Consider the following 14,256-nt stretch of genomic DNA (forward strand, 5'->3'; position numbering starts at 1 on the left):
AAAATATTAAAAATTGTTGTTTATGTTTCGAAACATAACATTTTAATGTAGAATCATTGTCAACTGTAATTTATCTTTACCCGTACAAATGATTTTGTCAACTTTACGCAGTAAATATCCTATAAAAAACCCGTTTAATATTTCCAATAAAATCAGAAATATAAGGACCCAGTACCGTTATATTAGCAAGGAAATAAGACACGGAACAGAATGCAGGCAAGGCCTATTATCAGGGTGTAACCAACTAGTAGATGCAGTAAGCGTAACCCTAGGACCAAAGGGACGCAACGTGATAATATCATCTTCATTTGGGCCTCCAAAAATAACAAAGGATGGAGTGACAGTCGCAAAGTCAATAGAGCTCCCAGGGAAACTGGAAAACATGGGAGCACAATTGATCAAACAAGTGTCATCGAATACAAATGATAAGGCAGGAGACGGAACAACAACAGCAGCAGTGCTGGCGAGAGCAATATTTAAGAGAGGGTGTAAGTTGGTCGATTCAGGACTTAATCCAATGGATTTGTTGAGAGGTAAGTAGTATTGAGTTAGGAATTATATAAACACGAGTATTTGTTAAGCTAACGATAAACAATTAAGGGATCAATGTGGCAATTGAGAAGGTGACAGGGTTCCTGGACGGCCTGAAAAAGGAAGTGACGACGGACGAGGAAATATTGAACGTAGCAACGATATCAGCGAACGGAGACCAGGTGGTGGGAAAACTAATCACGGACGCAATGAATAAGGTACAGTTTAAGAACGAGTGTATGGCTGGTGCATTTGCCAATAGCTATCGACAATATTGACAATTGAGTAGGTGGGAAAGGACGGAACGATAACAGTGGCAGAGGGGAAGACGCTAAACCACGAGCTGGAAGTAGTGGAGGGGATTAAGTGGGACCGAGGCTACATATCGCCGCACTTCGTAACGAACGTGAAGGACATGAAGGTGGAGTTTGATAGGCCCTACGTGCTTCTGTGCAACGAAAAGGTGTCAAACGTTAAGACAGTGCTGCCAATACTGGAGCACGTGCTGCAGCAGCAGGCGCCGCTGTTGATAGTGTCGGAGGACGTGGACGGAGACGCACTGGCAATGCTGATAGTGAATAAGCTGCGTCTGGGCATAAAGGTTTGCGCAGTGAAGGCACCAGGTAAATATAGGTTTATTGGCGGCAGTAGCATTATTAGTAGTAGCAGTTAGTTAGCGGAGACTAATACAAAGTAGGATTCGGAGAACACCGCAAAGCGACGCTGCTGGACATAGCAGAAATGACAGGAGCAACTGCACTGGGAGACAACGAAAATTTTAAGCAGCAGGAGGACGACATGGTCTCGTACCTGGGAAGAGCAAAGAGCGTGACGGTGACGAAGGACCACACTATCATCGTAGAGGGCATGGGAGACAAGGCGCGAGTGGAGGAGCGCTGCGAAGGACTTAGGTCACTAATTAAAGTGACGGAGTCAGAATACGAGAGAGATAAGCTGAAGGAGAGGCTAGCAAGACTAACAGGAGGAGTGGCAATAATAAAGGTAACAAACAATAGTTAAAAGTAGCAGAAAAGTAGCATCTATTTTGCAATTATTATTTATTAATTTATGGTATTCAATTAGTAGATATTAGTGATTTCTATTTACGTAGCATTAATTAGTTATTTCTATTCAATTAGTAGTAATTAGTGGCTGCCACAAGAAATAAATAATACAATAGGTTGGAGGAGCGAGTGAAGTGGAAGTGAATGAAGTAAAAGATAGAGTAGAAGACGCACTTTGCGCAACAAAAGCAGCAGTGGAGGTAAGAGTGAGATTAGATATTCTAGTAAATAAGCCTAAAAGAGGAATAATAGGCAACCAACTACAAACTAGCAATATATAACTATTAACTATAAACAAGCAATGTGTAACTATTACCAAGCAAATAGCAAATAATAACTAGCATTAACAATAAGCAAATTTATGTAACAGGGAGGCATAGTGCCAGGAGGAGGAACAGCATTGTTTTACGCAAGTAAAGTGCTGGATGAGCTTAAAACGAAAAACTATGATCAGAAAATGGGAGTAGATATAGTGCGTCAAGCAATACAAGAACCAATGAAACAAATAGCAACAAACGCAGGCTACGAAGGATCAGTGATAGCTGACACACTAATGAAAGAAAATGATCATAGTAAAGGATTCAACGCACAAACAGGAAAGTTCTGTAACATGTTTAAAGAAGGTAGGAAATAAATAAGTTAACAAGCATAATTAAAGTAATAGAGTAGAAGATTATGATGATGGAAGGAGTAGAAATTAGAAATTAGTTACACACTAGGATTGAAATAAGAAGAAAGAAAATTTAATTAAAAAAGAGAATAGAAGACTTACTAATATTTAGGAATACTGGATCCAACCAAAGTAGTTAAAACAGCACTGACAGACGCAGCATCAGTAGCATCACTAATGACGACCTCAGAAGTAGCAATATTCGAAAATAAAGCAGAAAAAAATGAAGAACAACAAGGAAATCAAATGTATTAAAAAAAATTAATCTAAAAATAAAACATAGATGTACATGATAAAGTAAATAGTTGTGTGGCAAATAAATATATAAAACAAAGTAAAAAAAAATTATGTAGAATATAAAAAGATATATATTAATGTTTAAAAAAATGATAAAGAAAAAAGAGATGTAAAAAAGGAAAATTCAGAAAAATAAAGATGTAAAGATCGCAAATAAATAGAAAGGAGCGTAAAGTAGAAGAAAATGAGAAGATTCCAAATAAGAGCACTGAAGCACCTGCCGTATCAAATGGCAAGCCTCTACTTCATACTGTTCATCATCTCAATAACAGCATCAGTGATCACAGTTAACTGCGGAGACGAAGGTACACATAGTAGAGTAAAGTAAATAAATAAGTATAAAAATAGACAAAAAAATAAAAATATGTAGTATTTAAAAAGTATACATCATGCAACGGAAGTAAGGTACACAACATAAACTGGATAGGAGCGTTGATAGTACTGCAAATGGCACTGCTGTTCGTATCAATAGAACCAGAAGAGTCACAGGGAAGTAAAACATTGGGAGGAATCATAGAGAAAGAAGATAAAGAAGAGGAAGGAGATGTGTCAGGAGATGAAAACTATAATAGAAGAGATAACTCAGGAATATACACGAGAGTGTTACCAGGCTCAGATTACAAAGTTAAAATAGAAGACACAGAAGAAAAAAAGAGAAAATTATCTAGAAAATCAAAATCAAAAGAAATAATGATAGGATTAGAAGAAAAAAATAGAATAGATGAACACGAATTTGGAGGAGAAGAAAAGGGAAGGTACGGAGGAAGAAAAGGAAAAACAGTGGATCAGAGCCTGAGACTGGACCTGTCAGACAGCATAATAACAACGAAAATCATTAAGGCGAAGGAGGTGCTGAGAGGAAGAGTTAAGATATGCTGGAGCTCAATATGGATGATCTCATACCACTTTGTAATATTCATGGGAGTACACGGATCGCTGCTGGCCTCAAGAATACACGCGCAAATCAGCCTGAACAAGTACGGAATTGAGACGTGCCCGCACCTGAGCTACTTCCCACTGAGCCTGACCTCGCCGAAGCTGAAGGACCCAATACTGAGCGAAACAGTGTTCCTGGTGACATACCTGTCATTCACAATCCACGAAATAGTAATCAGGAAGACGGAAAACTGCTTCCTCATAAAAAACTTCTTCGGAAAACACTACTTCAAGGAGTCGAAGATGCTGGGAGCAGTGAGACTTATCATACAGATAGCGCTCTTCTCAGCAAACATAGGGCTCATAATAGTGTGCATCACAAACGGATTCGGATCGCCAATGCACGTCCTAGTGGGATTCTCAATCTCAATGCTAGCACTCTGGATCAACTCGCTGCTGTCACAGCTGCTGGAGCTGACGCACTACGGAGAGATGAAGGCGCCGACGCTGGACTACAGCTACATCTGGTCGATCCTGAGCGCGTTCCTGCTGTGGTTCTGCGGCTTCTTCTACTACGTCTCAGTGTACGGAGTGCCGTACAAAAGAGTCTACTTCTACCTACACCCGTTGGCCTGGGCCATCCTCATCTCACTGACGTACTATAAGCGAAAGGAGATATTCAGCTCCTCAGAGTACCTGCAAGGCTTCGTGCCAACATTTACATAAAATAATGTAGATAACATAAATGGTATGTGGCACATTTTGTAAGGATAAATTGCACACTACAGAGTGAGTTAGATGAGATCAGATTAAACGGAAAATAACAAATTGTGTAAAAATAAATGTATATTTAGAAATAAATAAATGTATACAAAAGTAAATTTAATAAATATAAGAAGAATACACACAGGGCACGTAAAAAAGGTGCTAAACAGTAACATAGGGGCACTGTGGAAAGTGTACGAAAAGAAGATAGGAGACCAGAGAGAAAGATGGGATAGAAACAATGTAGAAGTGAAGTACGAAAAGGATAAATTAACGAGAGAGCTGATGGCGGCGAAAAGAGAGCTGCTAGGAGTGTTCAGTCTGAGGGAGGCGACACAAATGTTGGATTCCAACCAAGAGTAAGTTACACATCGAAAAATAAAGAAAAAAAAATAGAAACGAAAAGTACAACAGAGAGAATGTGAACGAAGCGAGGAGAATATATGGAATATTGAGGCCGGAAGCACAGTCGTTCTTCGAAGTGAGTCCCAACTGAAAAGTAGAATTCGCGTCTTAGGAACAAGCGTCAACGCACATGAAAACAAAAATGAACGAGTTGTTGACACGAGGGGCGGAGGAATCCAGAGAAATAGTGCCAATAGAGGAGGTAAGTCGACAAGAAATGGAGAGCGGCTACAGACAGGATTATACGGGGAGAATCAGCCAGTATTTACATCGTCAAGCTACACATTGGCAGTGACGTCAAGTAGGTTAACTCAGCCGAAAATAAACATTAGTTTTGAATTCAATGACCGAGGACCTGTACAAACTATGCGAGTACTTGGGAATAGAGGATGGGCTACCAGAACGGAGCCACACCTCATACAAAAAGATATTTGAAAGCCTAGTAAGTTAAAAGAAACTAAAGAAGAAATAGGAAAACTTTTTTAAGCTAAGGAGAGATGGAAATGACGCAGATGAGTGGATAAAGCGAGTTTGGGAGAAGTTAAGACCACATCTAACAGAAGAACTGGAAGAGATCACAAACGAAGTAAGCTAGAAAGTTTAAAAAGGAAAGCAGGAGATGAGCACATGGCTAAAAAGTCACCTGAGAAGAGTAGAAAACAATAAAAAATCGCAAGAAAAGGATGATAACGAATGGTATGAAAATCATAATAGTCATTATAGTAACTATTATGGAGTTAATGAGTATTATTAGAGTCAACGGCAATTATAGATGATAGATAAATAAATGGTAACATGTGCTAAAATGAATATAAATTAATTTGTCTAATATGATTAATTGATGCAGGTACGACTTTACGAGAGACATTCTGTACGACTGTAAGTGGTGAAAAGAGTCATAAAGTGTAGCAATGCCGTATTCGGAAAAGGTGGCAATAGAAGATAAGATAGGATATCCACTAGAAGAAGCATCAGAGTATCTATCGAGGTTATTGTCACTATTGAAGGTGCGAATGAGTGAATTAAAAGCAGTTAGCGACAATTGGTGATGGTGATGTTAGTTGACATTGTATACAGGACGGGAACGTGGAAAACCTAGACGAGTTGATAGAGAGCTTAAAGGGTCTGGGTCTTAAAGAATGGTTTAAGTTGAAGCCAAATGAAATAGAAGAGAGGCTGTTTGGAAGACCAGAGGAAGTGCCAGATAAGTTGGATTCGAAAAGGGAGGACAAGGAGCTGGGATATCTGCTAATAGAAACAGTTTCGAGGAACATGGAGCACCTGTTGGACATAGAGAGCTATTCACCAAGGTCAATACTATCCACAATATCGAAAAACGTAAGTCATACGCATAGATACTGATTATTAACACAGCCATAATAGTAGTTAGTGTTACACAATAAATATATTGCTAGTGAGTACCGGAAAGAGTATGTAATATGTCGACTAATGGTTACTTAATGTAGTTGAAAACAAGTTTATTTGAGGCGAGTGAAAATAAATGGTTGCCCAGCCAGTATATAAAGGAGATAATAGAAAGAGTGTGCAACAATAGAAGTGATGAAGTTGAATTGAAAGAGTATGTGGAAACGCCACTAAAACAAATGGTATTTTACCTCAAATAAAAGAAACATAAAAATGTTTAGTTGTTGAGTGATTACAAATATAGTCAGCAAATAGGACCGATAATAATGACTAAACAGTCAAATAGAAGTAAAGAAAGTAAAAGTAAGGAGAGTAGAACAAGTAAAGATGGTGATGATTATGGTGAAACGAGTACCAGTAGTAGTGCAGATGCTAGTAATGAAAAGAAGCAAAAGAATGAAGAAAATTGGAAATGGGTAGCACCAAGTGTGGATGGCATATTTGACACAAACAGGAATATGTATATTAGAAATAAAAGTAACTTGGACCCACAAATGAGACTGGATAACCTAAAAAGTTACATAGTATCAAGAAGGAGAATGAGAAGTATGACAAAGGAGGGAAGAGTGTATTTCATAAGAGTGGTGGTAGCAATAGGTAAACTAATAGTAATATAAGTAGTGACTATTATTGGTAACAGTATAACAATTACAAATAATATTTATTACTAGTGTTAGTAGTAGTGGTAGTAGCAGTAGTGGTGATATCACCAAATCCGTTTTATGAAATAACGGCAATTAATAGGGGACGGTAACGGATATTTTGGAATGGGAATAGGATACGGAAACGACATCAACTCGGCGAAAAACTCAGGAATAGAAAACGGATTGAAGAACATGTACTTCATAGACTACGATCCATTTGAAAGTTTAACGACGCCAGTGCAAGGAAAGGAATATGGATCAAGGTGCGTGATTGAAGGAAGAGAGATGAGTAAAGGAGTTAAGAGTAACAGGAAGTTCCTGCCACTAGTGTACCTGATGGGACTGGACAACGTAAAGTTTAAACTCAGAGGAACTAATTCATGGGTGACGAGAATAAGGTCAATAAGAAAAGCGTTGGAGGCAATCATGTCGAGAAGAACAATAGGAAGAATGCTGGGAAAGAGGTACGCAGAAGTGTCAGCACCAGGAGACGACACAATACACTGGTCAGACGAGTGGTTTAACCCAATACTGAAGGAGTACCAAAGTAAAATTAATAAGCTGAAAAGAATGAGGTTCAAGTTCAGCAGAAAAAACAGATACAAGTACAACATACTGGTGCCGTCGGACGTGAAGTCAGTAGTGCCAAGTTACAACAGAAGAATGATGAACAAAGCACTAAAAACAGAAAAAGAGTGATCAGATGGAACATATGTGACAAAAGTAACAGCTGAAGTGGAAAAAATAAAAAATGTGTAAAGTGAAAACTACAATAATATGTTAAGACACTGTACGGAACAATATAGTAAAAATTAACGAGTTAAAAGGGAATAAAATATTTAAACTAGAAACATTGAGCCAACATAAAAAAAGAAAAAATTAAAAATTAATTTCAATATAAGGTGCATAGAATAAAAAGTCAAAAACGACAGTAGATGATGTGTAAAAGGGGAAAAGAGTGAAATTATGAAAAGATATTGAAATCACAGTAGAAAAATACTAAAGAGGTAGAAGGCTCATAAAACAAGAGGTCAATGAGGAGGATAAGAGGAACTAAATTGGCAATTTTATTGACAGAGATGGGGCACAGGACTTTCCGTCCCCATTGCCAAGAATAAGAAGACTTTGTGCATCACCCCTGTTCATATATTAGTTTATATAAAGCCAATTCATATATTTATATTAAAATGAAGGCTGGATTGTCTGTTTTGTCAGTCTTAGTTGTAGCATCAGTATCTGCAGCTCCATTTGTACTGGACGCTGATCTCCTAAGGCGGGGAAGCGAAAAACTCGCTGTTTTACACCACGTAGGATACTTAGAGGGTGAAGAAAGAGCAGCCACCCGTGCTGACTCGAGAAGACTTCGGTTTGTCCTCTTGGTTCCAAGACTTCATCATCTTTCTGAATTCGAAGAAGGTTTTAGCTCACATCACGTAGGAGGCACCGCAAAACACCACGCTTTCACTAAGCTCACTGGAGGAGAGCGTCTTCTTGAGTTAGTCGGCTTCTCTGACTGCAAAACATGGCACGCAGCTTTGCTCAGAGTCTGGAACGCAGCTGCCGGTGTTGTAGCCAACAGATTTTTGGCACGCGACACAAAAGACCATCTCGTTGGCGACTTAGCCGGATTGGCAAGCTTTGTTCACGACCATGTACTCGGTGCTGATTTCGCAGAACTTGCAAAGAAGGGATTGGCAGCCCATGAATTGGTTCTCAGAGTTCGCGCACTGTTCCCCCTCTAAATTGGGTCAAGTAAAAGGTAATATAGATTAAATCTCACATGTTCCATTACAATGTTTATTCAAAAAGATAACCAGTTGTGATACTCACAATTTTGTAATGTGATACTAAATTCATGAATACACACTAGGATAAAAAATTAAGTAAATTGAGTCAATAAACTAAATACAGTAAGTTAATAGCACATATATTATTTATTCGATGATTATAGCTTAAAGTAATAAGGAAAAGGGGTAAAAGAATTTAAATCGTTTTCTACAGATTAGAAAAAGGAAAGCAGAATAAAATAATAAATCAGTAAGGAATCTAAATAGTTGAGTAAAAGTAAGTAAAATGAAGTATCTAGTAATAATGGAAAGTGAATATAAAAAGTAAAATAAAATATTCAGGAAAAAAATGAAAAATCAAAGGTTATAATGTGAACTAAAGTTTGATAAGAGAAAGAAAAGACAAAACATATGGGTAAATGTATTTTAAACAGTAAAAAGTTAATACAATAAAATAAATTTAATTGGACAAAAGTTCTACGGAATAAAAAGGAAATAAAAAGGACCATTCATACACATTTGTGAATAATTGAACAAAAATCACCGGAACTTGATTAGTTCATAGGCTTACAAGTTTTAGGGGAAGAATGTGAAGAAATAAATTCAAATAAAATTGATATAGGCACTTTATTCCCTTACGACATCCCCACAACTAGTCGCTTAAAAACCGTTCACTTGATAAAAATACCGCAATATAGAGTAACTAGAGATGAATAAACTTTTCGCACTTTTTTTGGCCTTTGGACCATTTTTCGCATTGGCAGTAGGCCCAGTAGTCTTCGATAAACCATTACTCGACAAAAAAGATGACAGGTTTGTAGGAGTTGTACACGGAAAAGCATCAGTTACAGAACTCGGTACAGCGAAAAACGCAAGATTTCTATTCCTCGTGCCTAAATTGGGTGCCGACTTTAAACCCGGCTTTAAATCTGGCCTCACCCCAAAGGTCCTCGACTTCCTTAAAGTCGATGACGGAGAGGTTCTGCTCGAAGTGTTGGGTTTCTCAGACTGCAAGGAGTGGTTCGCAGTTGGTGTAAAAAAATTGGTCGGAGGCGCGGTCTTCGAAAAGTTCCTACATGGCGCTAAAGGCGGAGTTCATACTTCGCTCCTAGGTGCCGACGGCCTGGTCGACTTCCTCAAGGGCAAGCTGACATCGGGTCTCTTTAACGACCTCTACAAATTGTTGCCAACACACCTCGTAGTACTCAAACTCCATAAAGCCTATGCCCATCTGTTGTAAATGATACCTGTTTATAAGGGTTTATGCCCAAGTTAAATACACGTTCCATTACAATGTTTATTCAAAAAGATAACCAGTTGTGATACTCACAATTTTGTAATGTGATACTAAATTCATGAATACACACTAGGATAAAAAATTAAGTAAATTGAGTCAATGAACTAAATACAGTAAGTTAATACCAGGTATTTGAAAGACCAAACCCCTGGATTTTACCCTCATTTAAATATTTAAAGTGAATAAGATAAGTAAGTTTGAGTAAACATATATTTTAATTATAAAAATTAAATTTTAAAAATTTATGTGATAAAACAAAGTAAGGAACAGTAATTGCAAATTTTAGGAATCAGGTTAAAGCTGAATTAAATAAGCCCAAATTAAAAATGTTTTACACTGGTCTAATACGCTTAGAACCAAACGACAAATTGCAAGAGTAGCAATTTTTATCGTATAAAACGAATACAATGATACAGCGTTAAGGGCAGGACTGCATTAGGATTAAAGCTTAAAAATATTGAATCCCCAAATAAAAACCGAGATTTGGGCTTTTGGGGTAAACTTTGGACCTTGGCCTCAAAAGTTCATTAGAAGTTAAGATTTGAAAACTGACTAAGGTAAACCATGGTTAAACCCAGTTAAATGACTGGTGGTAAAATTAAACGTAGTCGACCCTGCCGGACATTAAAGTTTGGGCCTTGGCCCTCTTGTTGATGAAGAAGGACAGTGCGACGGACATCAACAAGACCAACACGACCATTACAGTTGCAATGACTGAGAGCATAAGAACAAGGACGAGCGCATCGGCCAGGGCGTCGGGGAACTTGGAGCCTCCACTCTTTGGCTTCTCGGACTTGGCCTTGCCCTGGTTGGCGTCAGCTGAGCTGCCCCTCAACGAAGAAGCAGAGTCGGCAGTCTCGCCAGACTCGCCCTGGCTGTCGCCGTCCTGGTCTTGATCCTCGGGCTGAGCCTGAGCTGTGCGATCGGTTCTGGAGAGTTCCCAGGTGTCGTTAATTCTTTTGTACACCTCGTAGCCGTCGGTGAATTCCATTATCATTTCGTCGCTCAAGTAAGTCATTGAGATGGGATATCCAGAGTTCGAAGTATGCTGCCAAACGGGAGCGCCGTTGCACTTGACCATGTCGCAGTTCTCTTCGAAGTAGTAGTACACCTGTTTGGGCTCACCAACCTTGTAGTAGGATACCACGTGGTACTTAGAGCCAGGCATTTGGGCCTGAGACTGGTCATTGGAGCCGTTTGCGACGAACAGCTGAATCTCCTGGGGGCGTTCATTCTCGGAAAGAGGCTTCTTTGAGGAGTCCAAAGTGTACCTTTCAGATTGAAGCCTATAGATATAGTACCAGGTGTTTCCGAAAAACACAGTTACATCGTGATCCTGGCTGTCGAGGAAAACTGAAGTTGGGTAGTCGTTGCCGTGTTCGGGCGTTCTGTGGACCCAGAAAATGTGGCCGTTGTACTTAACTCCTACACACTTAGCGCCGGAGTTAAATGTAAACTGGGTTCCAGCCGAGTGGGAGGTTGCAATGTATTTTGTTTGGTCGTTTTCAGAGGAGTTGGTCAGTGTTCCATCATCCGACGTCAATAATTTTAGACTCTGATAGTCGTAATTGGCGTTTGAACCTGCGACCTTCTGTGAGTAAAAAACACACACGCAGGCTAACAATAACTTGTACGTGTCAATAAATCTCATATCTAAGCCACTAGCAAATAAATACACAAATTTATTGAGATTCTTCAACCAATGGGGATGCATTTACACACCAACAGCAACATAACCGTGAATTCAACAAATAAAATTGAATGTGCATATATATTCATACATTGTTGATGTTCAGCGATTTATTCATGAATTTTTGATTTTTACGCCACTGTGTGAAGTGCTTGTTTAATTTTTCCTCACCTCCATTATCCCGTTCTCGTTTCCCATGAATTTACTTACACATTTTAATATAAATTGAGCATACGATTATATTTAATATATATTTTGATCATAGCAAATTTTTTTTAAATTTAAAATCAATTTTAATAATTTTGGAGATATTCCAATAATTATTAAATTGTTTAAATCTTTTAAATCTTAGTTTACACTGTTGCCTTCTTAGTATTGTCTGGCAACCTTTGTTTAAAATTGTTTAAAACTTCATTTAAAACCATTGTAAAGCCTTAAATCCTCATATTTTACATATACTGATTTTGTAGTGTTGTGAATTTTAAACCATGCTCACTTGATTCTCGAGCAGCATCCTGCTCCTCCTTCTTTTGACCATGATGAATGTGGTAGCCACGCCTCCAACTACTCCAGCGAGTAGTAACAGCATGATTGATACCATGAGAGCAGTTTGTCCTCCTGATTTTGTCTTATTGTTTTTATCTGGAGTCTTGGCCTTTTGGGGCTTGCCGTCTTCGTCGTCATCGTCGTCGTCGTCTTCATCATCGTCATCGTCCTTCTCGTTGGGCAGTCTATACAACTGCTTGGGCGTTGGAGGTTCCCTTCTCAAAGATTGTCTCGAGGGACGGTTGGTTGGACGTTCTTGCATGTATGATTCTGACATTTGGTGGTGATGCGGATGCCTTCTCCTAGATGGCTTAGCTCCTCTCGACGAAAATACGGATTCTTCCTCAGATATGTCACTGCGTGCATCTTCGTCGTCGTCATCGTCATCTTCACTGTCATCTGAGCCAGAGTCGCTATCGGTATCCGATGAATCGTCAGAATGCTGTGAATGTGAGAATGAGTTCTCGGAGCTCAAGTCTGATACGTCTGACTTATTATCCAATTCATAGTGGTAATTTTCAAGAGATCCAGCGTCTCCCAAGTTCGCCTTGTCGAACCCTCCTCTTTGGACGCCCTTGTCCACTGTTCTGAAGACTTCTCTCCACTTGTCGAGGTTGCCGTACACGTAGAAGAACTTCTCTCCTGAGATCATGATCAGCTGCATATTTCTGTTTACGTATATGGTCGTTGGGTAGTTATTTCCCAGACGAGCCTGGTTGCGCTTCCACACTGTTCTGCCCTTAAAACTTAGCTGTTCGCACCTCGATCCCGGCTCAAAATTGTAAAGCAGCGCCATGTTGTATGGGTATTTTACCACCTCGTACTGGGTTTTGTCGTTTTCTATCAAATGTGAATTCTCGTCTCTCGTGTACAGTGATATGTCACTTTCTGACAGCGGGTCCAGGTCTGGCTTCGTTATGTACCTCCACTTGTCCAAGCCCATGAATATCAACTGGAAGCCGCTGAATTTTAAAACTATCATTCTGAAGTACGAGTTAAAAAACAATGCTTCTGGATACTCGTCTCCTGACTTGTATCCATGGTTCCACAACGTCTTATTTTTGTACCTTACTTCCGTGCATCTTGCTGACTTATTCATTTGGAATAAGTGGCCGTACCCTTCGTCCTTTCTCACGAACTGCGTCGTGTCGTTTTCCTTTTGATTATTGACGTTATTTGGGTCTTGTGTCACTATTTTGAGGTTTGACAACGAGATGCCGTTAGTTTTGTGGTTTGAAATACACTTGCAACCTTGCTGGCTGCACTTAAATAGGGACGACAAGCCTTGAAAATCTGCAAAAATTAGGCCTAAATCTGAGTGGAAGTACAGCGCCTTCGGGAACCCCTTCTGTGCCTCGCCGGGCTCATACTTCCATACTTTCTGGTTTTGCAACCTGACCTCTGTGCAGTACGCTCCTTCGTTGAACACATATTCCACCACATAGTCGTGCGTGCTTACTCTATACTTTGTTGTATCATTTGTCTTAGCGTTGGTTCCTTGTTCATCATCGGCTGTCACGATTGTTAAACCTGTTTTAACTACGTGATTCATGACTACGTTCGACTCAAGGTTCCATTTTCCGTTATAGTACTCGTATTCCAAATACATAGTTCTGAAGTTTACTGTGATTCTCTTCTCGTATCTTTGGAAATATAGTTCCGTTGGGTATAACTTGGTTTCTTGATTGTCGTAGTACGTCCATACTGGCTTGTTTGCGTAGCTTAATTCAAGGCATTTTACTCCCGGCTTAAATGTTATATAAAACGACAATGGGCGCTCGTCTATTGTGTACAATGCTGTTTCATTTCTAATGTTATTTGAGTTGTTTTGGTTAGGATCAGTAACAATAGTTACGTATGGAAGATCCAAATAATCTTCCGGCTGGTGTTGATCATTAAAACTGTTAGCATATTTTCTCGATGAATGTTTATGTGAGCCTTTTAAATCGTGGTTGGTCAGTGTTCCATCATCCGACGTCAATAATTTTAGACTCTGATAGTCGTAATTGGCGTTTGAACCTGCGACCTTCTGTGAGTAAAAAACACACACGCAGGCTAACAATAACTTGTACGTGTCAATAAATCTCATATCTAAGCCACTAGCAAATAAATACACAAATTTATTGAGATTCTTCAACCAATGGGGATGCATTTACACACCAACAGCAACATAACCGTGAATTCAACAAATAAAATTGAATGTGCATATATATTCATACATTGTTGATGTTCAGCGATTTATTCATGAATTTTTAGCCA

The 14,256-nt window shown here is 39.1% G+C and overlaps 6 protein-coding genes across 6 annotated transcripts; 5 read left to right on the forward strand and 1 right to left on the reverse strand.

The window, feature by feature from the left end:
- Positions 1–88: 88 nt before the first annotated feature.
- On the forward strand, positions 89–2,520 carry TOT_040000838 (chaperonin HSP60; the record flags this gene model as incomplete). Its single annotated transcript, XM_009694477.1, has 7 exons — positions 89–533; positions 601–749; positions 821–1,154; positions 1,229–1,533; positions 1,712–1,795; positions 1,966–2,218; positions 2,378–2,520. The coding sequence occupies 7 exons, from the start codon at positions 89–91 to the stop codon at positions 2,518–2,520; spliced, it is 1,713 nt and encodes a 570-aa protein (XP_009692772.1).
- A 226-nt stretch (positions 2,521–2,746) lies between these two features.
- On the forward strand, positions 2,747–4,164 carry TOT_040000839 (conserved hypothetical protein; the record flags this gene model as incomplete). The annotated part of the gene is made up of 2 exons (XM_009694478.1): positions 2,747–2,867; positions 2,933–4,164. The coding sequence occupies 2 exons, from the start codon at positions 2,747–2,749 to the stop codon at positions 4,162–4,164; spliced, it is 1,353 nt and encodes a 450-aa protein (XP_009692773.1).
- Positions 4,165–4,302: 138 nt separating this feature from the next.
- On the forward strand, positions 4,303–7,376 carry TOT_040000840 (uncharacterized protein; the record flags this gene model as incomplete). The annotated part of the gene is made up of 13 exons (XM_009694479.1): positions 4,303–4,562; positions 4,600–4,684; positions 4,843–4,909; positions 4,941–5,050; positions 5,081–5,194; positions 5,225–5,304; positions 5,456–5,487; positions 5,518–5,615; positions 5,686–5,946; positions 6,075–6,215; positions 6,255–6,321; positions 6,436–6,630; positions 6,778–7,376. The coding sequence occupies 13 exons, from the start codon at positions 4,303–4,305 to the stop codon at positions 7,374–7,376; spliced, it is 2,109 nt and encodes a 702-aa protein (XP_009692774.1).
- Positions 7,377–7,864: 488 nt separating this feature from the next.
- Positions 7,865–8,419, forward strand: TOT_040000841 (conserved hypothetical protein; the record flags this gene model as incomplete). The annotated part of the gene is made up of 1 exon (XM_009694480.1): positions 7,865–8,419. The coding sequence occupies one exon, from the start codon at positions 7,865–7,867 to the stop codon at positions 8,417–8,419; it is 555 nt and encodes a 184-aa protein (XP_009692775.1).
- Positions 8,420–9,173: 754 nt separating this feature from the next.
- Positions 9,174–9,704, forward strand: TOT_040000842 (conserved hypothetical protein; the record flags this gene model as incomplete). Its single annotated transcript, XM_009694481.1, has 1 exon — positions 9,174–9,704. The coding sequence occupies one exon, from the start codon at positions 9,174–9,176 to the stop codon at positions 9,702–9,704; it is 531 nt and encodes a 176-aa protein (XP_009692776.1).
- A 655-nt stretch (positions 9,705–10,359) lies between these two features.
- TOT_040000843 (uncharacterized protein) lies at positions 10,360–14,086 on the reverse strand (the record flags this gene model as incomplete). Its single annotated transcript, XM_009694482.1, has 2 exons — positions 10,360–11,388; positions 11,939–14,086. 2 exons carry the CDS (start codon positions 14,084–14,086, stop codon positions 10,360–10,362), a joined length of 3,177 nt encoding a protein of 1,058 aa, XP_009692777.1.
- Positions 14,087–14,256: the final 170 nt, after the last annotated feature.

The sequence above is a fragment of the Theileria orientalis genome, chromosome 4, assembly GCF_000740895.1.
Source record: "Theileria orientalis strain Shintoku DNA, chromosome 4, complete genome".
NCBI lineage: Eukaryota > Apicomplexa > Aconoidasida > Piroplasmida > Theileriidae > Theileria > Theileria orientalis.